Source organism: Podarcis tiliguerta (genome assembly GCF_965153285.1).
Source record: "Podarcis tiliguerta genome assembly, chromosome: Z".
Classification (NCBI taxonomy): domain Eukaryota; kingdom Metazoa; phylum Chordata; class Lepidosauria; order Squamata; family Lacertidae; genus Podarcis; species Podarcis tiliguerta.
This window is the reverse complement of record NC_139553.1, coordinates 16,873,434-16,896,040: the sequence shown is the minus strand read 5'-3', so window position 1 is coordinate 16,896,040 and position 22,607 is coordinate 16,873,434. Positions and strand designations below refer to the sequence as shown.

The following is a 22,607-nucleotide window of genomic DNA, read 5'->3' as shown; positions in this document are numbered from 1 at the left end:
CCCCAGTTCTCCTATCCAGCCACCTGTCTTCCCCAGGGATAGCAACTTTTTTTTTTAAGTGACCCATTTTCAGTAATTGCTAGAACATGTGCACAAACCTGCTAGGCTTCCCCTCTCCCCCACCCCCCCCACCCCACCCCGCCGTCTTCTCTCCACCCCTTAACTTCATGCATCACCACTGGCAACATCCCAGCACTGTGTCCAGGTCTGCAGCTGTGAATTTTTATTTTTATTATTATTTTTTAAAGCCCAGTGGAATGTTTCCTAGCTTCTGAGAACTATAGCATTTTTTATTGCTCTGGAGGAGAGATGGAGGGGTGGGGAGAGGCTTGCAGATGGAACTGGCTCTTCACAAGAGTCATCAACCGATAAGGGTTCCTTGCCAATTGGAGGTACAGGTAGACACGTCTGTCCATTTTACTCCCCCTCCCCCCACTGCCCATCCCTGCAATTTTAAGTTTTGTTCAACTCATTTCTTTTTTTTAAGCCCTGAATGAACGATTATACGTATTTTCCATGTGTGGTTTTCTCCTGATATACTCCTAATATTATATATATATATACACACACATATATATATATTGTATGCAATATATATATATATATTGTATGCAATTTCCCATGCTTTTAAGATTTCAAGTGCAGAAAGGTTGGAAATCTAAATATAAGCAATTGTATTAAATTTCGTTACTTCTTATTAGATGTTATTGTCATTAGTTATTTTTCGTATTTTTGGTAGTTGTAAGTTTAAAAAAATACTTTTAATGTTGTCTTTAAATTGTTGCAAACCCACCCTGGGACCTTAGGGTGGGCAGGCAATAAATAATAAGTAATAAATCATCATCATCATACAGATGGGACCCCTTTGACCTGATCCAGCAGTCAGGCTCTTCCAGTGTTATTTAAAAAGACACAATACAAACACAACAATTCCACGGCAGTAATTTTTTATTTTCTTTTTTCGGCCGTGAGGGAGAGTGTTCAATGTGAGCTGTCTCTCCAACCCTTGGCACTGCTTCATAACCGTAGAACCCCAGATGACTAAGCCTGGTTGAGCCAGCAGCAGCAAGACAGACAACCCTCTCTGTGAGAAGAGGACTTGTTTTCAAACACACACCCCTTGCATCAGCTCCCAGGGTTGGGTAATGCCTAAACACCTTTTGTGAACAGCAGACCGCATCCAGACTATCTTCAGAGGCAGCCCTACATAAAACACATTGCAGTAATCTAACCTACAGGTCATCCTACAGGGTGACCAAAGCAGTTTCTGTAGCAAAACTGGGCCTAAACCTTGATTGAAATGGATCTAGAAAATCAGTTTCCTCCTAGGGCATCTGGATACACCCTGTGACCACCTGTTCAAGAACTTTGCACAAGAACAATTAAAACACAATTATTAAAAATAATTCAATGCAACCTTAAAAATAAGGTGGGTCCTAAAAATATACACCTCAAGCATCAAAAGCCCAGGACAAAGTGATGTGTATTCAGCATTCACTGGAAGCTGTACAATAACAGACTCGCCAAGTGCACCTATTTTCCAGGGATGTCCCTAATTTAGAGAAGCCGTCCCAGTTTATGATTTGATCCCAGAATGTGCCACTTTTCCTGAGGATGTCCCTATTTTCATTGGAGAAATGTTGGAAGGTATGGAGTTATGCAACCCCTGAGCTGTCTGAAGGCAATCCTGTATAGGGAAGGTTTTTTTAAATATTTAATGTTTTATTGAGTTTTTATATATGTTGGAAGTTGCCCAGAGTGGCTGGGACAACCCAGTAAGATGTGTGGGGTATAAATAGTAAAATTATCATTATGGAATGGGACGTCCCTTTTTTATCAGAGAAACATGGGAGGGTATACAATGAAGGTGCCAGACACGCCTTTTTGCGAAGGGAGTTGTATGGCTTAGGGGCCAACTCAGAGAAGGCCATCTCCCTGACCACCACTCCCCCCAAGCCTTGGAGGAGCTACCAAGGGGGTCCCCTCTGAATCTCAGCACATCAGAGGGTCTGGAGAGAAGGAGACTGTCTTTCAGGTATTTGTGACCTGAGTCATTTCTGGCTTTAAACACCAGAGTGACCATCTTGAATTGAGTTCATTCTTATGCAGTGTGTATCCAGTTTCATATATATTACTTAGCTGAGAACTGCACTGTTAAATTTCAAAGGATGGCTGTGTTTTAGTTTGTGAATTGTTTCAAAAAGTGCATATTTGGTAGAATTGTATTTAAATACAAACTGAGTTGAATTTATCCCCTATCCCTAGTCTGGAAGCACCCATGTTTCCATGTGCCCACTCAGAGAGAGGGCAATGATTCCTGCTGTCACTCTGAACTGGCTCTGTGCTGACGCCATGACCGAGAAATCAATTTTCTCCCCCACATCCCTAGACAGAATCCCCACTTCGTATTTATGTGAGAGAGACAAGCAGTTTGTGCTGTTGGCTAGTTTGTTTTTAAATTTATTACGTATTGCTAGAACATGCATAATTCCATAGCAAAAGAAGAAGAGAAGAACAGTGCTGTTTATAACAGAAGAAAGCGATGAAGTCATAAAGCACTTGGCCCTGAGAAAATAAAGAATTAACATTAGGAAGTAAATACTTAAATCAGTCCTTTCCATAATAATCACAATATAAATAGCACACTTTCCAAGAAAACTGTCCCAGAATGAAAATATGTATATATCTGTCTTGAAATGCTTATGTTACCTAATTAATCATTAAGGCATTGCAAGCTCGTAACTTGTATTTGGTGATAAAACCACATTTTTACAGTCAATAAAATCCTGCCACTTTATAACAAAGTGCTGTCTTGTGGAAGGGTTGTGGCTCAGTGGAAGAGCACCTGCTTTCCATGCAGAAGGTGCCAGGTTTAATCCCCCATGGCATTTCCAAGTATGGCTGGGAAAGACACCCTGTCTGAAATTGTGGAGAGCTGCTGCCAGTCAGTGTAGACAATACACAGCTGGACAGACCAATGGTCTGGCTCAGTATAAGGCAGCCTCCTATGTCTCTGTCTTCCTCCTCGGTATCTTAAAAATATATTAAGAAATCACAGAACCATAGAATTGTGGAGTTGGGAGAGACCCCAAGAGTCATCCAGTCCAACCCCCTGCAATGCAGGAACTAAAGCATCCATGACAGATGGCCATCCAACCTCTGCTTAAAACCCTCCAAGGAAGGAGAGTCCACAACATCCCATGAGAGTCTGTTCTACTGTCAAACAGCTCTTACACTGCTCACAGACTGGCTGTTTAATTATCTGTTGTAGGACCTTTCTTGGTATTGATGTCAAGCTCACCGGTCAGTAATTAACTGGGTCTTCTTCCCCCCCTTTTTGAAGATGGAAACATTTGCACTCCTCCAGTCCTCACCTAATCTCCTAGAATTATCAAAGATTATAGACAGTGGCGTAAGATTACATACTATCCAACACAATGTGGCCCAAATTTGGGACACCATCTTCCAAGTTATTCGTGCGAGATTGTGGACCCAAAAAAGCATTTTGGGGGTCACAGCACCCAAAAAGCATGTTTCGGGAAACTGTGCAATATTGCAGACATGAAAAGGCACCTTTTTTGGAGCAAGATCTCAGCCCCAAACTGCATGAGAACAAGGTGCCCAAAATAGTCACCATACTCTGATGGCGGGAAACTGGGTTTCTCTGTTTTTCTGGAGCAGTTAACAGGTATGAGATTACATCCACAAGCTCCTTTAGTACCCTTGGGTGCAGCTCATCAGGACCTGGAGATTTGAATTCATTCAAAGTAGTCAGGTGTTCCCTGACCACCTTGTTTATTCTGTTATCACCAGGCTGGGCACCGCTTTACTTTTGGGTGAAGACAGAGAAAAAGTAGATGTTGAGTAGTTCCATCTTCTCTCTGTCACCCAATAGCATTTCTCTGTCTTCTCCATGCAGAGGACCCACCACTTGCTTGTTCTTCCTCTTGCTTCAAATATAGCTGACGTAACCCTTGTTATTAATTTTAACCTCTCTTGCATGCCTGAGCTCATTCTCACCTCACCTTCTCCCTGAAACTACTATTGGCTATTCCTGTATACCGTATTTTTTGCTCTATAAGACTCACTTTTTCCATCCTAAAAAGTAAGGGGAAATGTGTGTGCGTCTTATGGAGTGAATGCAGGCTGTGCAGCTATCCCTGAAGCCAGAACAGCAAGAGGGATTGCTGCTTTCACTGCGCAGTGATCCCTCTTGCTGTTCTGGCTTCTGAGATTCAGAATATTTTTTTTCTTGTTTTCCTCCTCCAAAAACTAGGTGCGTCTTGTGGTCTGATGCGTCTTATAGAGCGAAAAATACGGTGCTCCTCCTCCATGAATTCCCCATTCTTCCATTTCTTGCACATGCCCTTCTTAAATCTCAGTTCATCTGGAAGCTCCATATGCAGCCACACCAGTCTCTTTAGATGCCTCCCACTTTTCTTCCTTATTGGAATCCAGGCAGACGCAGACAGTAGCTCATATCTTGGTGACCTGGCTACAGAGCTCTAAACCACAGAGCCAGTTGTCTTGCATTCCTCCTCCCTGGTTCATCTGAACAGCTGTCTCAAAAACGACACAAAGAATCTGCAGAAGGTTCCAAGGAAAAGATATTAATACCAGGAAGGAGAAAAGCAGGAGGCTTGTAATAAAGTCATTGGCCGGCGGGGGGAGGGGGAGGGGGAAGATATCATAATAAAATAAAGTTGGCCAATTGACTTGACGTCCGCACACGCTTAACTGTGCCTCTCACCGCCTCCCATAGACTGTTGTTGCTGTATTGAAAACAAAACTGCCAATATCATAATGCCGATTCTACAAATCAATGGTGTGACCACCAGTTGGAATACAGTGTAGAGTTCTGGTTGCCCCACCTCAAAGGGATATTGTTTGGGACTTTTTAGTTTGGAGAAAAAGCGAGCAAGAGGCAGCATGATTGAAGTTTATAAAATCATGCAGGGCACGAAGGCGGTGGAGAGAAAACTCTCTCATAACACTAGAACCAATGAAGCTGAATGGTGGAAGACTCAGGACAGATAACAGGAAACGCTTCTTCATGAAACACATAGTTGAACAGTGGAACTCATTTCCACAGGAGGCAGTGGTGGCCACCAACCTGGGTGGCTTTTAAAAGAGGATTGGATAAATTCATGGAGGAGCAGAGGGCTATCAATAGCTGCTAGCCATGATGACCGAGTTGTGCCTCCATTGGACAGGGGAAGCAATGCTTCTGAATACCAATTGCTGGGAACAGCAGGAAGGGAGAGGGTTTTTGGGTCCTGCCTGCAGGGTTTCCCATAATGGGCATCTGGTTGGCCGTTATGAGGACAGGGTGCCGGAATAGATGTGCCTTTGGTGCCCCAATCCAGCAAGCTCTGCATATGTTATGATCCCATTTAATTAAGTCCTTTATCCAGAATGATGGGGGCGGGTAGAATTTTTAGGAGTAGGGCTGTAGCTCACTGGTAGAGCACCTCATTTCATCCAGAAGGTCCCAGGTTCAGTCCCCAATGGCATCTGCAAGTAGGGCTCACTATCTCTCCTGTTTAGAACTATGAAGACTGAATCATGCCAGTCAGTGTTGACAATGCTAAGCTAGGTGGACATATAGTCTGAACCAGTTAAAGACTCTGGATACAAGCACTCATTCTGCACATATCTTACCTGCCGTAATGCTGTGCATTTTGCTAGATGATTACAATAATGGGTAACGAGGAAGAAATTGCTTTTCCTAGCAGCCAAGAGCAAATGTGGCCCCACCTGTGCTTATCTATTTGCAAACATCCCAAAGGCTTGCTGGCCTTTGCAATGGACCATCTGTTGGTCTTCAAGAGGTCTCCAAGCCTCACAAGTGTGGCCTGTGTTGTATGCCAGCTGTCAGCTGTGCACCGTCATAAACCCAAGCCCCCCCCCCAGCACCTGTCATCAGCTGACATCTCACGCACACAGTGGCTAAGCCAAGGCTGGGCCATCTGAACTTGAAAGTCCATTTGGCTCAGCTGTCTCTCCCAAGGCCCAGATCAGGACAGTAGCCTTGGAGCTCAGACTTTGCCAACCAGCTCTGCGATCTGGAAGGATCTTCCAGTCATCCTGCCTTTCCACGCTCTGGCAATCTCTCTTCCCTTTCGATGGGCTCTCTGGTCGCCAAGCTCCTTCTGCCAACTCTAAGTAGCCTGGCTTTCCTCCCGACCATCAGCATCGCTGCCAAGAGACAGTTCCACATGGAGGCTATGGTGTACTTCTTCACCATGTTCTTTGTGTCGGTAAGAAACTTTCCCCTCCCCTTCCTCCTTCTCTGTTCTCCAAAGGTGTCTGTCCATTTGTTTAAGTGAAAGGGGGTGAGGGGAAAGGCAACTTCCTATGTTCCTATTGAACTACGATTTCTTAGCTCAGTGGTAGAGCAGACACCTTTATTTAGCCATATGTTTCTTGACTGTAAAAAATAAAAGGGGAGATGACCTCACAGCCAGTTTACAGAAAAGATAAAACAATACAAAATGATAAAAAGAAAAAATAATAATGTAAAGCTTTCCAAAAGTTAAAATAACAAACTAAAAACAGGTGAAAACTCACACCAGCTTTCAGCAGGTGCCAAACAGAGTGCAGTGAAGGTACCTGCCTGGTGTCAATAGGCAGGGAGTTCCAATGTGTATGTGCCTCCACACTTAAAGACCGAATGCAGAACAGGTATTATGTGGTTGGGGTATAAATGCAGTAATAAAATTTAATGAAAAAATTGCACATGATGTGGGCCAGTTAGGAAACGTGCTCATGAGTTTTTAGGTGGGGGCCTTGAATGTACTTAAAAATAGAACCAAAGGCTGGGGAGGAAAAACGAGACAGACTTGCAGCTGCTCCACATCCTCCAGCCAAGACCTTCTGCAGCTTCTCAGAAGAAATGCAGCCATCGCTGTCTTAGCCTTCGAAGGCCCTCCTTCTCCATCTCCCCAACAGGAAATTATTCAGACCAGCAAACACATCTGCAACCCCCCCCCAACAAAGGCTTAAAAAAAAAAAAAGGTAAAGGACCCCTGGACAGTTAAATCCAGTCAAAGGCAGCTATGGGGTATGGTGTTCATCTCACTTCAGGCCAAAGGAGCCGGTGTTTGTCCGCAGACAGCTTTCCGGGTTATGTGGCCAGCATGTCTAAACCGCTTCTGACATGACGGGACACCGTGACAAGTGCCAGAGCGCATGGAAATGCCGTTTACCTTCCCACCCAGACAAGGGTTCTTGCAACAGCCGAAAACATCTGCATGAACTCCATCTCTCTCCTTTGCCTTCGCAAATAACCTGCTCATTGAAACTCAAAGATGGGTGAAATGCGATGGAATGGGGCAAATGTTCATGATACAGGGTGGTAGTGCTAGAAGCGGAAATCCTTTTGAGGGATGGTCATAACCACAAAAAGGTGTTTGGGACTTGACAGCTGTAGCCTTTGGAGCCACACTTTGAAACTCCCTGTCTATTGATACCAGGCAGGCGCCCTTCACTGTACTCTTTTCGGCACCTGCTATAAACATTTTATCTTTTAATTTTTCTTTAATTCTATTGATAAACAAAAGAAAGAGCATAAAGAAAGTTGATGAAAGTTTTAATCTGTTTTTGTTATTTTAACTTTTCAAACGCCTTTAATTTTTGTGTATTTTCCTTACCAATGATTCCACCTTCTTGGTAAACCTTTTAAAGGACTTTTAAACAATCATGCATTGTGTAAATAAGTAAACAAATCAACACTGGACAAAGATTTGCTGGCGATAAACAGCTAGTGTCTGCTGTACTACAGGTCTATGGCACAGCCACATTTGGGATGCCATGTATAGTTCTGGTTGCCTATCCTCAGGAAAAGTTGTTGTAGAGTTGGAAAAGGGCAACCAAAATGATTGAGGGGTTGAGCTACCCTCCTGTGTGGAAAGACTGCAGCATTTCTGACTTTCACTTTATAGAAAAGGCAAGTAAGAGGCAACACGATAGAATTTTATAAAATGATGCATAGCAGGGAGGAAATGAAAAGTTTTTCTCCCCCTCTCTCAACACTAGAACTCATGGGTGTCCAAAAGACAGACAAAAAGAAAGTTCTTCTTCATGCAGCGTATAAACTATGGAACTTGCTCCTGCAGGAAGAAGTGGTGATGGCCACCAACTTGGATGGCTTTAAAAGGGGATTAGACAATTTCATGGAGAAGGCTTTCAATGGCTGCCAGCCACAATGGCTGTGCTCTGCCTCCACAGTCAGAGCCAGCAATGCCTCTAAATACCAGCTGCTGGAAACTGCAGGAGGGAAAGGGCTCTTGGGCTCAGGTCCTGCTTCCAGGTTTCTTACAGACATCTGGTTGGTCACTGGGAGAATAGGATGCTGGAATAGGTGGCCCACTGGTGTGTTCCTGCAGGCCCTCCTTACGTTCATACGTTCTTATGTTTCCCCAACAGATTTACCACGCATGTGACGGCCCCGGTTTATCCATCCTGTGCTTCATGCAGTATGACATCTTGGAATATTTCAGTATATTTGGGACAGCTTTATCAATGTGGGTGTCCCTGATGGGTAAGAGCAAGTCGTTCTTTGGGATGGTTTCTCATGCTAAGATACTTTGAGGGAGTTAAGGCAAATATTTGACGTAGAGGAAAACAAGCAATGCCTAGTCACACATTGTTTTTTAACAATAACAACAAAAAGAAGTTTCAGAAATAGAATAATTTTGAGAAATTCCTCTGTTGAGGGAGAAGTATTCTATACTTATGCTATTCTGTAACAGAGATGAGCATCCCTATCAACTTCAGTTTCTCTCCATTCGTGATTTTTCTAGACAGTTTGCACATTTCCAAACCCGTTTGCATTTCTTTTTCACAAAACCCAGCAGCTTATTAATTACACATACCTCCTAATATACAATTACGGCAAACAATTTCTCTTAATACAGTATAATGCATTTGTGTGTTATTTTTGCTAAGACATGGATTTTGATATGTGCATTATAGGGGGCCATGCGACTTGGCTGGAAAATAGCATTACAAAATTTGGAGAAGTGCAGCTTTTTGAGAGAAGGCTGTGTTTCAGTGCAATGCTTGTTTTGGGATGTGTGAATTCATATAATCATAAAATTGTAGCATTGGTACACCCAAGGGTCATCTAGTCCAACCCCATGCAATGCAGGAATACCATCTAAACTATCCATGGCAGGTGGCCATCCAACCTCTGCTTATAAACTTCCAAAGAAGGAGAGTCCACCACCTTCCAAGAGAGTCCGTTCCACTGTTCTTACCATCAGAAAGCTCTTCCTGATGTTTAATTAGAATCTCCTTTCATGTCAACATCATTCTTAAACTGTGTGCATTAAAAAATAGGGCCACGTTAAAATGCCAACCAAAGCCAAATTTCTCTCCTACCAACTACTCCGCAAAGCACCATATACAGTGGTGCCTCGCAAGACGAAAAGAATCCGTTCCGTGAGTCTCTTCATCTAGCGGTTTTTTCGTCTTGCGAAGCAAGCCCATTAGCGGATTAGCGCTATTAGCGGTTTAGCGGCTATTAGCGGCTATTAAAGGCTTAAGGGATTAGCGGATTAGCTGCTAAAAGGCTATTAGCATCTTAGTGCCTTAGAAAAAGGGGGTGGGGAGCGGAAAAAAACCCCCAGGAATCGCAAGACATTTTCGTCTTGCGAAGAAAGCCCATAGCAAATTCGTCCTGCGAAGCACCTCCAAAACGGAAAACCCTTTCGTCTAGCGGGTTTTCCGTCTTGCGAGGCATTCATCTTGTGGGGCACCACTGTACCTTGATAATGCTATGTAAATAAATTACCAGGGCCTAGAGTGAGTTTTTGAATATGAAGAAAGCTTTGCAATTTAGGGTGGCCTTGCTGCTAGAATTCTCAGGGTAAGGGTGAAGAAAACTTGCTGGCACATCTTTCTGTGGTGCCGGCTGCTATTTTTAATCCCCATACTTCCATGGGAAATCCCCATAATTTCACAGGACTGGATCTATCTGATGGGGGAGGGGACGTCAAGTCAGCAGACAAGCAGAACAGATTAAAAACTGGATGTTATTCCTTAGCCAAAAAAACAAACAAACCTCCATTGAATAATAATAATAAAAATGTAATCCAAGGACACATGGACATGTAGTGTCTGGGACGTGAAGAAAACCTCTCCTCCATCTTGCTTTGCAAAGAGCTGAACATGCTCAGCTCCTTGCAGGGACATTTCCTGGGACTGCAAATCTGAAACAGCTACGCTACAGCTGTGTAATCTGGAGAACTCATGGAGCCCACCGGGAGCCATAATTTTTACGAGCGATTACCGCATTCCCCGTGCAATGACAGTCTCTGATAATTCATAGCCTCATTGATGAAGTGTGAGTTAGCGGGCTGCAGGCAGGTGCATGACACTAGAGAGGAACCTCAGCCCAGTCTGAAAACATCCTGGGACGACTCAGAGAATTGAAGATAGAGGGAACAAGGGGTGATGTTCTCCCCAAAACATATTTGACTCAACTTTTTCATCAGTATTTCCCTTTGCAACTCAAGGTTCCCAGGTACCAGCCACATTCACACTGTACATTTAAAGCACTAGGATACCAACAACACCCACCGAAGAATCCTGGGAACTGTAGTTTATTCAAGGTAGTTCATTAACCCACACCCATCAGAGTAGATTGTCAGCAGCAAACAGGTATGGTTCAAGGCCCTGTCGGCACTGTGCATACCACTTTAAACGCTCTATACTACTTTAAACCATGATGGCTTCCTCCAAAGAATTCTGGGAGCTGTGGTTTGTTTAGGATGCTGAGAGCTATAAAGAACTCTTCTCCCATTCCACCTCACTTAGCTTCAGCTCCCAGAGTTCCCTGGGGAAGAGGGATTGCTAAATCACCCTGGGAACTCAGGAACTCTTGGCACCCTGAACAAACTACAGGTCCCAGGATTCTCTGGAGGAAACCATCATTGTATTGGTATTGTAACTCTTTCAACATATGGTGTGAATGTGGCTGACACCACGTTGAGTTTTCGTTAGTGTGCTGGGTAGAGTTCTGCTTGTGCTGCTTCAAATATGATATTGTGCAGAGGTGGGAAAGGTTCAGAAAATTATCAAGGGGGTGGAGTGACTCCCCCTATCAGGAAAGGTTACATCTGGGGCTTTTCAGAGAAAACTCAAGTAAGTGGAGATATGATAGAGATATTTAAACCAATGTATGTTGTGGAGGAAGGTGGGCAGAATGAAGTTTCCCCTCTTTGTCTTAACACTAGAACTACAGAAGCCAAACACTGGAATGTTCAGATCAAATGAAAGTCTGGATTTTGAAGGACTGTGGTTCTTCAACCAACCCATGTGTACAAATATGCATTATATTAGGGATTTTTTTTTGGGGGGGGGAGTATCTATTTGCCCAAACTGCACACAAAAATGTATGAGAGAAAATGAACATCAATATACTAATGAATTTCCATGAGGACAAAATGCTGGAGAAATGTGGAAGAACTGCATCCAAGATTGGAAAAATGAGTGGAAATGGACAAAGACATCCATTTCAAGGGAGATTTAAAGCTGCCCTAACAACACAGCATTTCAAATCACACTGTATGTCACCTGTTGCTCAGCCCTGGCAGAGTTTGATGAGCCTAAACGGTCAACGTTTGTGATGTTTGGAGTGCTCACCATCGCAGTCAGAATCTACCATGATCGGTGGGGCTACGGCGTCTACTCAGGACCGATTGGGACAGCAGTTCTCATGATCACTGTAAAATGGGTAAGATTCCTCTTCTTGGTTGCATTAAGCAAGTATTGCCAGCCATAACAAGTCAAAGTGTGTGTGTGTGTGTGTGTGTGTGTGTGATGCCCTCCTCCCCCATTCCACCACCTGATTATGGGAAAGGGGGAAATTGGTTTCCCACAGATCCAGCCCAAGACATTTTGCAAGCTAAAGCAAACAAGATAACAGAATAATAGAATTTAGAGTTAGGGACACAAGGGTCACCTACTCCAACGCGCTGAAATGCAGGAATCACAATTAAAGAATACATACACGACAGCCAGTAATTCAACCTCTGTTTAAATGAAGGACAGTCCACCACCACCTTAGTAAGCTCCTATGGAAAGATGCTACCCAGTTCACAAGCGTCATCCTGGAGGGAAATGATGGCTATTAAGAAAACACACCTCTGTCCCCACCCCCACCCCCAACAGAGAACCTTGGTCTCACACCTTGGTTTTTGATTCCTTCATTTGAGAAATATATATCAAAGGAATTTTGAAGGGAGGGAAGAGCTTTGAAGCATCATGCGAGGCAGTGGGAGACTCCATACCTCCTTGCAAGCCAGCTTTTCTTTTTGCAAAAGGCCATGGCAAACGAAATCTATCATCTGTTGCCTTCTTTCCTCCCAGCTACAAAAGATGAAGGAGAAGAAGGGTCTCTATCCAGACAAAAGCGTCTATACCCAGCAGATTGGTCCTGGCTTCTGTTTCGGGGCCCTTGCTTTGATGCTGAGGTTCTTCTTTGAGGTAAGACTGCCCCTTGCAAAACATAAAACTTAATATCTGCCCTGGCGAATCTGAGCAGTTGTCCACCTGGGTCCAGCATCCTGGTAAATGGTCAGTTAAATGCCCTCTGAGAAGCCCCCAGGAAATGTGCAAAAGGCAACAGTGAGGGCATTCTTCTGCTTCATAGCCATGGATGGACCCTCCTTCCCCCTTCCCCCATGGTGAATTCAGGTAACTGCATACTTAATGGTCTTATGCCCTCCTGCTCTTTTAGATAGCCATGCACAACTCAGAAATTTGCCACCTGAACAGGTAGTGATGGTCACGACCTTGAAAAGCTTTAAAAGGAGGGTGTTAGACAAATTTGTGGAGGATAAGAATATCCATAGCTACTAGCCATAATCGCTGTGTTCTCCCTCCACTGTCAAAGGCAAGATGCCTCTGAATATTACAAGTTTCCGGGAAGCGCAAGTGGGGAGAGTTGCTGCGGCACTTGGGTTCTGCTTGTGGGTTTCTCAAAGGGGTATCTAGCTGGCCACTGTCAGAACAGGATGCTGTACTAGATGGGACCCCGTTGACCTGATTCAACAGCAGGGCTGTTCCCCTGGAGGCAGTATGCCTCTGAATGCCAGTTGTTGAGAACTGCAGATAGGGAGAATGCTCTTGTGCTCAGTAGGGTTGGGTGATATATCAATATATTGTACAAAACTGCTTTGAAGTCCATATCATGATATTTATTTCATAATTTTTGACTTGGCAATATATCGTGACTCACTGTGTGTGTGTGTTATGCAAAAAAACACAATGTGGGAGAAACTGTGAAGCCAGCCAATGCTTTTCTTGATTCCTGCAACCCCTGTTAACTTCACCAGCTCAGCTCTCCCCTGTCTCAGGCAGGGGCAGCAAATCACAAGAGCAGGTGCCAACAAAAATCACGATGAAGGGAAAACCATGAAGCCAGCCAATGCCTCTACATAATTCCACCCTTATTTCAGGCATTGTGATATATCAGTATATTGTGATGTTTAGCCGGTTATATATCACAATGTTGAAAACAAGATGTTGCCCAACCCTACTGTTCATCTCTACGTAGTTCCATCCTTATTCCAGACATCGTGATATACTGTATTGGTATATCGTGGTGTTTAGCTGGTGCTATATTGTGATGTTGAAAACCAGATATCACCCAGCCCTTGTGCTGAGGTCCTGCTTGTTTAGAAAACCTCTTTCTGACACGAGGGAAAAGGAACTCAGTAGCAAGAAGTGTTGCATGGATGAAAAGATGGCAACAAGCCTCGTCTGAAAACAATTTCAGTCCAATGAGTGTGTGGCAAATAAACCAACATTTCCAGCACATGTGTTGTGGGGGGGCAGGGGGGATAGAATTATGAGGCTAATCAGAGCCAGCTTCATGAGTAAGCTGGTTATATAGCCCCCCCTGCCCCCACCCCCCGCAAATCACCCTGTGTAGAAAGCATGTCACTGGCAGGAGATTAGTCAAAGCCCAAACATATTCCACATCCCAGCAAAAGGGGAGGGTTGAAATCTTAAAATTCCTGGATGAACCCTCCATCACACTCCGACAGGCCTGAAGCAATGATACCATTTTAGGTAAGAGGTCCTGAGATTCTCCGCGTGGAAAAGCCAGCTTCCAAAGTTCTTGGCATCTGACTCATGAGATGTCCAAGGGAGAGTTGGCTTATCTCTCGGAACGTGGGCTTGCAGGAATGGTCTTCAGCCCACAGCTGTGGGAGCAACACCCACCCAGTTTTTATTGTCTTTGTCACTTCCCTCAGTGTGTTGACATTTGGCCTCTCTTTCCACACACACACACACACACACACACACACACACACGAACATTTTACCAAAAGGCATAGACCTCAGTCTCTGCATGACCAAAGCCCCTGAATCACTGAATCTTCGTTGTAGAGCTGGAATGGATCCAAAGGGTCATCTAGTGCCTGCAATGCATATATAAAATCATTTAAAACCTTCGGTCCATACAAATATCTGCCTTCTCCACTTTCTGTTAACCAATATTTCTTTTAAATCAGGGTGTCCTGTAATCAATTCATTTCCTTTTTTTCCCCTACAAAAAGTCCAAGATAAGCTCCCTTTATTAATTCTGACCACCATTACCCCATATTGCATAATACTAAATTCTTCCATCCACATCCATGTTAAAGCCTCTCCATTGTGATCTCACATTAGATCAATATTCAGATTATAATGAGAAACAAAAATGGAATATCGCTCATGCCATCCTGTTGGGTTTGTCACAGTTTTCATAATGAGCAAGAGAGGACAGTTTTTTAATTATTCTTATTTATTTTACTTCATTTATATTCCACTTTTCCCCCCTCCAAGGAGCTCAAGGTATCATACATGGTTCTTCCCCTGCTTCTCATTTAATCTCCACAACAACCCTGTGAGGTAGGGGAGGCTAAGAGGCAGTGACTGACCCAAGGTCACCCAGTGAGCTTCATGGCTGAGCGGGGATTCAAACCCTGGTTTCTCAGGTCCTAATCCAACACTCCCACCTACTACACCACTGAATAACTAGAAACCATTACACACATTGAAGAATCTCATTTGCTTTTTCTTGTTCCAGGAGTGGGATTACACGTACGTCCACAGCTTCTACCACTGTGCCTTGGCCATGTCCTTTGTCCTCCTGCTCCCCAAAGTGAACAAGAAGGCCGGCAATGGAGGCGCTCCGGCCAAACTGGACTGTTCAACCCTCTGCTGCTGTGTCTGAGAATGTGGTGTGTGTGCGTGTGTTTGTGTGTGGCTGCTGCTGCTGCTGGAACGGATAGAGCACCTGCACCTGTGCACCCCACCCCCCTAGCCGCAGGGCAGGTCCGATGCATCCCATGTGCAACTGGTGGCCAGCCAAGCTGAATGTGTTTCCTAGCCCTACCAGCCAGGTCTGGCAATCCTTAATGGGAATGGGGGAGAAATTAAGAGTCAGTTTGCATTGAAGGGATGAATCCAGTTGCCAACTGAAACACAGCCATCCTCCAGAATCTGCACCGCTCTAAAACTTGCACTGCAACTCTCCAGTTGAGTAATGGGTTCAAAGAGGAATATCGTAGGGGGCAAAGTGTCTATAAAAACACATGTGTTTGTGAAGATGGCATGAAAATATGCATTATTTTAGTGAAATCGTTTTGCAAAAAGGTGCACATTAAGTAAAACTGAATGAAAACATGTTGTAGGTCAGTTAAAATTCAGATCAGAATGCTGATGAGCTTTCATGAGGACCTTTTATTGGGGGGGGGGGAGCAAATTGAGAGACCAGAGTCCTTACTATAATTCCATGAAACTAAAAATTGAAGTATTTCCCCCACTCACTACTGATCCAAAGGGGCAGCCATTGTCTTTCTGTCTGTACAGTAGGAGCAGGCGGAGGGAGAGTTTGTGTTTTTCTTTACTTCCTCTTCTATTTATGCTTCCTCACCCAAATAAACATCTTTATTTAACCTACAGCTTTTGCAATACATGTTTCTGGGCGTGGCATGGTTTTAAACTGGCCTGCAGATCCCACAATCCTGTAGTCATCCGTGATGTCACAATCCAGATGTTTATTCAGCAAAGGGGAGCAGAAAGAGTTCTGCTGACTAAATAAGGCAAAGCCAAGATAAGAGAGCAGTGGAGGAGAGCGTGGATTTCAGAATGAAGAAAAAAGTAACCAGGGGGATAATTATGGGGGGGGCGGAGGATTTAAAAAGAATTGTTAGGAAAAAGGAGCTGCCTTCATCGACCCGCCTTTCTCAGAGCTGTCGACACAGACTGGCAGCAGATCTCCAGGGTTTTAGATAGATCCCAGGTTCAATGCCTGGCATCTCCAGTTGGGACTAAGAGAAGACTATTTGCCTGAAACCCTGGAGCGCTGCTGGCAATACTGAGGTCCATGAAATGATGATCTGACTTCTCAGCACAGGGCAGCTTCTGAACTTGCAGGTAAAAAAGGAATGACTGATAAAGTGGAGGGCAGTCCCATCACTCCTCCTTTTAGAAATTAAATGCTAGGGCAGCAGGCAACTGGAATTAAAGAGCCGCTTGCTCCATTCATGCCTTCTGCTCCCAAGCCTTCCTCAGGTGTGCTCTGTGCCTTGCAGGACTGGCCCTAACAGTGCCTGCTTTGTGATGTCCACCTGCTCAATTCTCCACCACCCGAAAACATCCAGCAGGTGTGCTCAGCCAGGCCCTCATTAGCGCCTGCCACATTCACGGGAAATTTAGAGGTGAAGGACCCAGCTCCCGAAAGCGGGGCGCGGCTCAAAACGTCTGCACCGCCATCCCAACTTAAACAGACTGTTTAGTGTTGCCGAGCGGATGATTTATTTATCCTGTCTGGGAAGGAAGCCAGGGGCTCTCTGTCACGGACAATTAGAGGAGGATGGATGTCCACCAACATTCGCTGAAGGCCAACATTAATCTTTGCTCAGTATCTGCAATGCATTTGCACCACTGCCGTCTATCTCGACACACTCCTGGCTAAGCACAGAAAACAAAACAAAACAAACCACACACACACACTCTAAAAGTAAGAACATCACCTTGAACAACAAACAGGGGCATGCATTTTCTACACACTGGATGACCCATCAGTGCTAGGTAGGAAGCTGCCTTAAACCAATCAGACCACTGGTCCATCTAGCTCAGCATTGTCTACACTGACTGGCAGCAGCTTCTCCAGGGTTTCAGGCAGGGGGTCTCTTCCCAGCCCTTCCTGATGGGGACTGAACCTGAGATCTTAGATGTGTATGTCATGTGCTCTGACACTGAGTGGCAGCCTCACCCCAAAGTATGGTTCTAGTCCTCATAGTTGTGTCATGTGGCCTCCATAAAGTTGTGCAGAAGGAAATGTGGTCCTCAGGCTGCAAAAAAAAAAAATAAAAAAAATCCCCAAACTACTTGTCTGGGGTGTGGGCGATTCTGTTTTGACATGGACACTCTTTAGTTGGCTATATTTTCAGTGACGTCATACAGCAACAGACTGTGACATGAACCAAGATTTGCAGATGTTTCTCTTGCTTGCTTTACATTCAACAGTGCACTAGAATCTGGCTGGAATCCAGCCATTATCAATGACCGCCCTAAGCTTGCCCACTGGTGCTGACTTAAAGCTCGTTCGCTACCAACAGCAGAAGAAACCAGAGAGAATTTCATTTCAGCTGCAACCTCCCTGCTTCCTTGTTTATTTGGAAAGTCCAGTCAACTGTAATCAAGGGTGGGGGGTGGTTACTCAGCGAAGTTACAGCTGAGCAAACAGAATTAGGATACAAAACAGCAGTGCAGTTCTTGCATAGCAAAAAACAGGGGTGTAATATACAGCAATAAAGCCATAGACTCAGGACTATGGATGGGATACAGAAATTCAATTCAGTTTGCATATAAAGAGAAAGCTAGCGTGATGTAGTGGTTAGAGTGTCCTGACTAGGACCTGGGAGACCAGGGTTCAAATTCCCCACTTGGTCATGAAGCTCACTGGTTGACCTGGGGCCAATCTCTACCTCTCAGCCTAACCTACCTCACAGGGTTGTTGTGGAGATTAAGGGGGTGTGTGTCAAGAACCACGTAGACTCCCCTGAGCTCCTTGGAGGAAGAAGTGGGATACAATAACGATGTAAAGAAAGAAAAGGCATACCTTTGTGAAATAATATGTGGACTGAAATGGCTGTAGCCACCCTTCAAAATCTGTGCTTCTCCAGATTTTGCAATACAGCTCTTCAGCTGAGTGTGTGTTTTTGATTTTATTTTATTTTTAAATGGAATTTATTGGTGAAAGCTGCATGCAAAATTGCATTACATTAAGGGGAAATCGCTTTGCAGAAATGTGTGCATTAGGGGAAACTGCACACCAAAATGTGTGTATTAGGAGAAATTTGCAGGTAATGCAAATTTTCATGAGTGCTTTTTTTAGAAATCAAAAGCAGCAAGCAGGTGTGGGAATGTGGAGAGTGGACTTAAAAGAGGGAAAATGTAAAAGTGAGACAAACTGAAATTGACGGACTCTCTGAACCCTCCTCAAGAATGAGACTTGCTTTCACTCTCACCTCCGGGAGGGATGGCAGGCAGGTCGGCTGTCTTGACAGCAACTCCACCCTGTCACCCAGGGCTCCTCTACAACCACACAGTTTCAAATAAAGGTCTGAATTAAATAGGAACATAAAAAGCAGCCTTATACCAACTCAGACCCATTGGTCCATATTGCTAAGCAAGCTCAGTACCCTGACAGGCAGCAGCCCTCTGAGACTTCAGGACATCTCCAACCCTACCTGGAAAAACCACTGGGGATTGAGTGTGGGTCCTTCTGCATGCAATGTCTATGTTCTGCTACTGAGCTACAGCCCTTCTGCTAAAAGTAAGATTCTAGTCCTCATCATTTTGACTAACACAATGAACTAAATAGGAGCACAGGAAGCTTGCTTACATTAGTCCAAGTGGCTCAGTACTGCCTACCCCAGTGCTCTTTAGTTTGGGGTCCTTAAATGTTGTTGGACTACAGAAACCATCAGCCCAGCTAGCTGTGCCAATGGAACCTGTTAAAAACATTTTTTGCTTAGGCAAGTCTGTCCAGAACGCGGACGTGTTTTTAGTTTACTGCTAGTTTTACTGTTTTGAACTTTTAAATTGTTTATACTAATAATCCTGCCGTTTTATTCTTTTGTAAACCGCTTTGAGGTTTCCTACAATGAAGCGGTCTATTAGTTTAATGAAATAAAGTTCTTGGTGCTGATCCAGGAATGCAGGCGCGTGAGGAAATCAGTGGCCGCCATGCACCTCGCCAGGCACAGCCCCCATAAGCCTGAGCAGCATCAGTGTGGTGCAGTTGGGCACCGATGCTCGCCAAGCCTTCCTGGACAGCGAACGCCAAGGAATAATTCTCAAACATCTACGGGGAATGCAGACAAAACAGCCTCTTCTCACCTTTCAGCGCTGCCAGGAGTTGAGCCTGTAAGGAGGTTTTGGGCCTCTGCCAGCAGCCCCAGCTGCCTTCATAAAAGGAGCTGTTTTTGTCTAAGGTAGTGTCTGAGACGGGTGACCTTCTCTGGGTCTGCTACTGAAATTTCCTGCCTCTCTGTTATTCTCCTCTTCAGTAAGGTGATATGAAACCCAAAACGTTTATTGCCCCTTTTAAAGTGCCTTTATAGTTCCCAGACTACTCCATATACTGCGTTGTTCTCCAGGGCTGGGATATCACTTAGGAGGACCAGAATTTCAGGGCTGCAAAAGGCATTGCGGATCTCGGCAGAGTCCAAAAGGAAAGAAAGGGGAAGGGAAGAGAAGAGAATAGGAGGCAGCTTGAAGACTTGAGAAAGATTAAGTGGTGTGGGGGTCGCTGCAGGGAATCTGGGTCTGCAGAAGGGAGGCGTTTGGATCAACAGAGAGCAAGAATGGGGGCTAGAGTGCCTGCCCTGGACTGGGAGAAACCAGGGTTCAAATCTCCACTTGGCCATGTAGCTCACTGGGTGTGACATTGGGCCAGTCACTGCCTCTCAGCCTAACTGACCTCACAGGGTTGTTGTGATGATAAAATGGGGAGGGGAGGAACTATTGAGCTCCTTGGAGGAAAAGGTGGGATATAAATGCAATAATAATAATCAGGGCTTTTTCAGGGGGAACTCACAGGAACTCAGTTCGTGCACCTTTCAGGTGGGTTTCGGCGCCTCTCAGGTGGGAACCATTGCCATTCTAAGAGGCACAGATTTGGCATACCTGCTTTCCAGGCAGGCTCAGTAGGGACAGAGAGTAATTCTGTTGCATCAAGGTGTGATTGGAGCAGTCAAATGCTCCTGATTCAGTGAAGAAGTGGAATTTCCTAACCTCAGAGGACGCTGCCTACCAGATCTCTGAATGAGGATTTGCATCCTTCCAGTCAGGAATGACTCATACAGAGACACAAGAAGTGGTCCATTCTTATCCCCACACACTAAGTCAACCTTTTTAGATGTAAGAGCATCACTCAAATTATTGGGGGTGGGGGGAGGTAGGAGATCCAGAACCAAACCCACAAGTCCATTTCCCTGCTTCCTCCTTGCCTTAGCTAAATCAGCTACCTACATTAGGCCTCCAGTAATTCAGAAATATTAACTAGGTATCTAAATTTAATTTCAGACATTAGGGATGGATGCCTTGAGCTATAAGAAATGTTCAGAGAGACATGAGCGAAAAGGGATGGTGAATGAGGAATCTACCTTCCACCTTTCTGACTATGTGTATGAAAATGTGTGTGTGTGTTTGGGAGGGGGGAGATCTACCCTTTTATGGGCTACAGATGGTATCACATTGCAGCCTCACATCTGGAAGGGATTTGGGGGCAGGTTTACCCAGACTATTACAGACAGGGGTTTTGTTATACACATTTTTTTGATTATTTTTTTTGAAAAACATAATCTGATAACCAGAAAATTATTTTGCAAATCAATAAGAATCTGCTAGAACAGAGTGGCTGAGAAAGGCTGTTGAAAAAGCCACATTGGTCCTCTAGCAAGGGACCTCACTTGCAGAGATAGTGGAGAGGAAGGGGACTAGACTTTTAAGGCTTGGGACCAAATTGAAATAAAACCAATGTGCAGAGATAGAGTCCAAAGGGAGCTCCTCTCCTGATTGTGGCACATTGGAACTGAAGTTTTAAAAATCCTTGCAGCCAGGCATAGCTACCATTTCATTAAGGTGGCTTTAGGAATTGGGCAGCAATTGTATTCTGAAAAATGGCATGCATCCTAGCTGCTCCCCTAAGAAAGCAACTTACAAAATTTCAGAAGACAGCAGGGGTGATGGCTTGGCAACACACTGTGGGTGCCCAATGTTGGGCGCTCGCTGCACCGCAACAGGCAGGATCGGCGGGCGGGGTCAGAGGCCAGGCACCCATGGGTACCCATAGCAAAAATGTTGTGGGTGCCCGGGGACCTGGGGCCTCCTGGGATTGGCGCCAGCAGAAGGCTGGTTACCCTTGTCCCCACTCCATCATAACTCCTAACCTTGGAACCCAAACAGCTTCAGGATTATTTTTCTACTCTACACATCAGCACCATACTTTTAAAGCACCGCAGCACTACTTCAAAGAGGAACAGCTCTCCCACCCCAAATCCTGGGAGCTGTTCGTGGAGGGTGCTGAGAGTTTTTAGGTGACCCTGTGGGAATGAAAATAGTGGACATCACCCATATGTGGCTAATTAATAAAATAATTGATTGGATCCCTAGATTCAAAGTGTGGGACTAAAACACACTCTCCAGTTGTTGTTGGACTACAACTCCCATCATCCCTGACTCCTGGTCCTGCTCGTTGGGGATTATGGGAGTTGTAGTCCAACAACAGCTGGAGACCAAAGTTTGAGAAACACAGTTAGACCCTTTTAATATCTGGATAAGATGGAGCCCCTTTGGCCTGATCCAGTAAGCGCTCCTTATGTTCTTAGGACCAGAGACTTGACAGCCCTGATTTAGTTACATTTTTATTTATTTCTATTACAGGCAACTTCCAATTTACGTGGGGTTACACATTCCAACACACGACATGTTTAAGTGAAATCGTGTATATTAGAAACACCATTGAAAAAGCCTGCAAACACACCATTCTGCCCCCCTCCACGTTTAGCCTCTTTTTGTGATGTTTTGGGCTCACTTCTGGGTTTGGCGTAATGCACACATGTGCGGTTGCGCACAAATTGGACATGCCTAAAATGGTTGCTGCCTGCAAATAAACCATTAACAATATTCTAAGCAGTGTACATTATTTTTTAAAACAAACAAACGGGGGGGACGTCCCAGCATCATACAAAGAATAAGAATGATTTAAAAATTTATCATAAAACCCAATGCAACCTTAAAATGTCCTTCTGAAATAAGGAAGTATTTCTTGTCTGCCTAAAGTTCAGCAAGGAAGGTGACTGTCTCATCTCAGACCACATCTGCACCATAAATTCAAAACGCTATGGCACCACTTTAACACTCAGAAGCATCTGGTTGCCACAGTGGGAAGAGAGTACCAAACGAGATAGACCCTTGCCCTGATCCATTAGGGCTCTTCCTACGCTCATAAACCAACAAACCAACACTGATCTGTTGAAGGGAACCACCAGCAGCTGCCCAAAGTTGGTTCATGCAGACTTAAGAAAAGGAACC

The 22,607-nt window shown here is 44.6% G+C and overlaps 1 protein-coding gene across 1 annotated transcript; it reads left to right on the top strand.

The window, feature by feature from the left end:
- Window positions 1-5,921: 5,921 nt before the first annotated feature.
- Window positions 5,922-15,957, top strand: MYMK (myomaker, myoblast fusion factor). Its single transcript, XM_083422744.1, has 5 exons — window positions 5,922-6,260; window positions 8,428-8,542; window positions 11,592-11,740; window positions 12,376-12,492; window positions 15,085-15,957. Exons 1-5 carry the CDS (start codon window positions 6,126-6,128, stop codon window positions 15,229-15,231), a joined length of 663 nt encoding a protein of 220 aa, XP_083278870.1. The 5' UTR covers window positions 5,922-6,125; the 3' UTR covers window positions 15,232-15,957.
- Window positions 15,958-22,607: the final 6,650 nt, after the last annotated feature.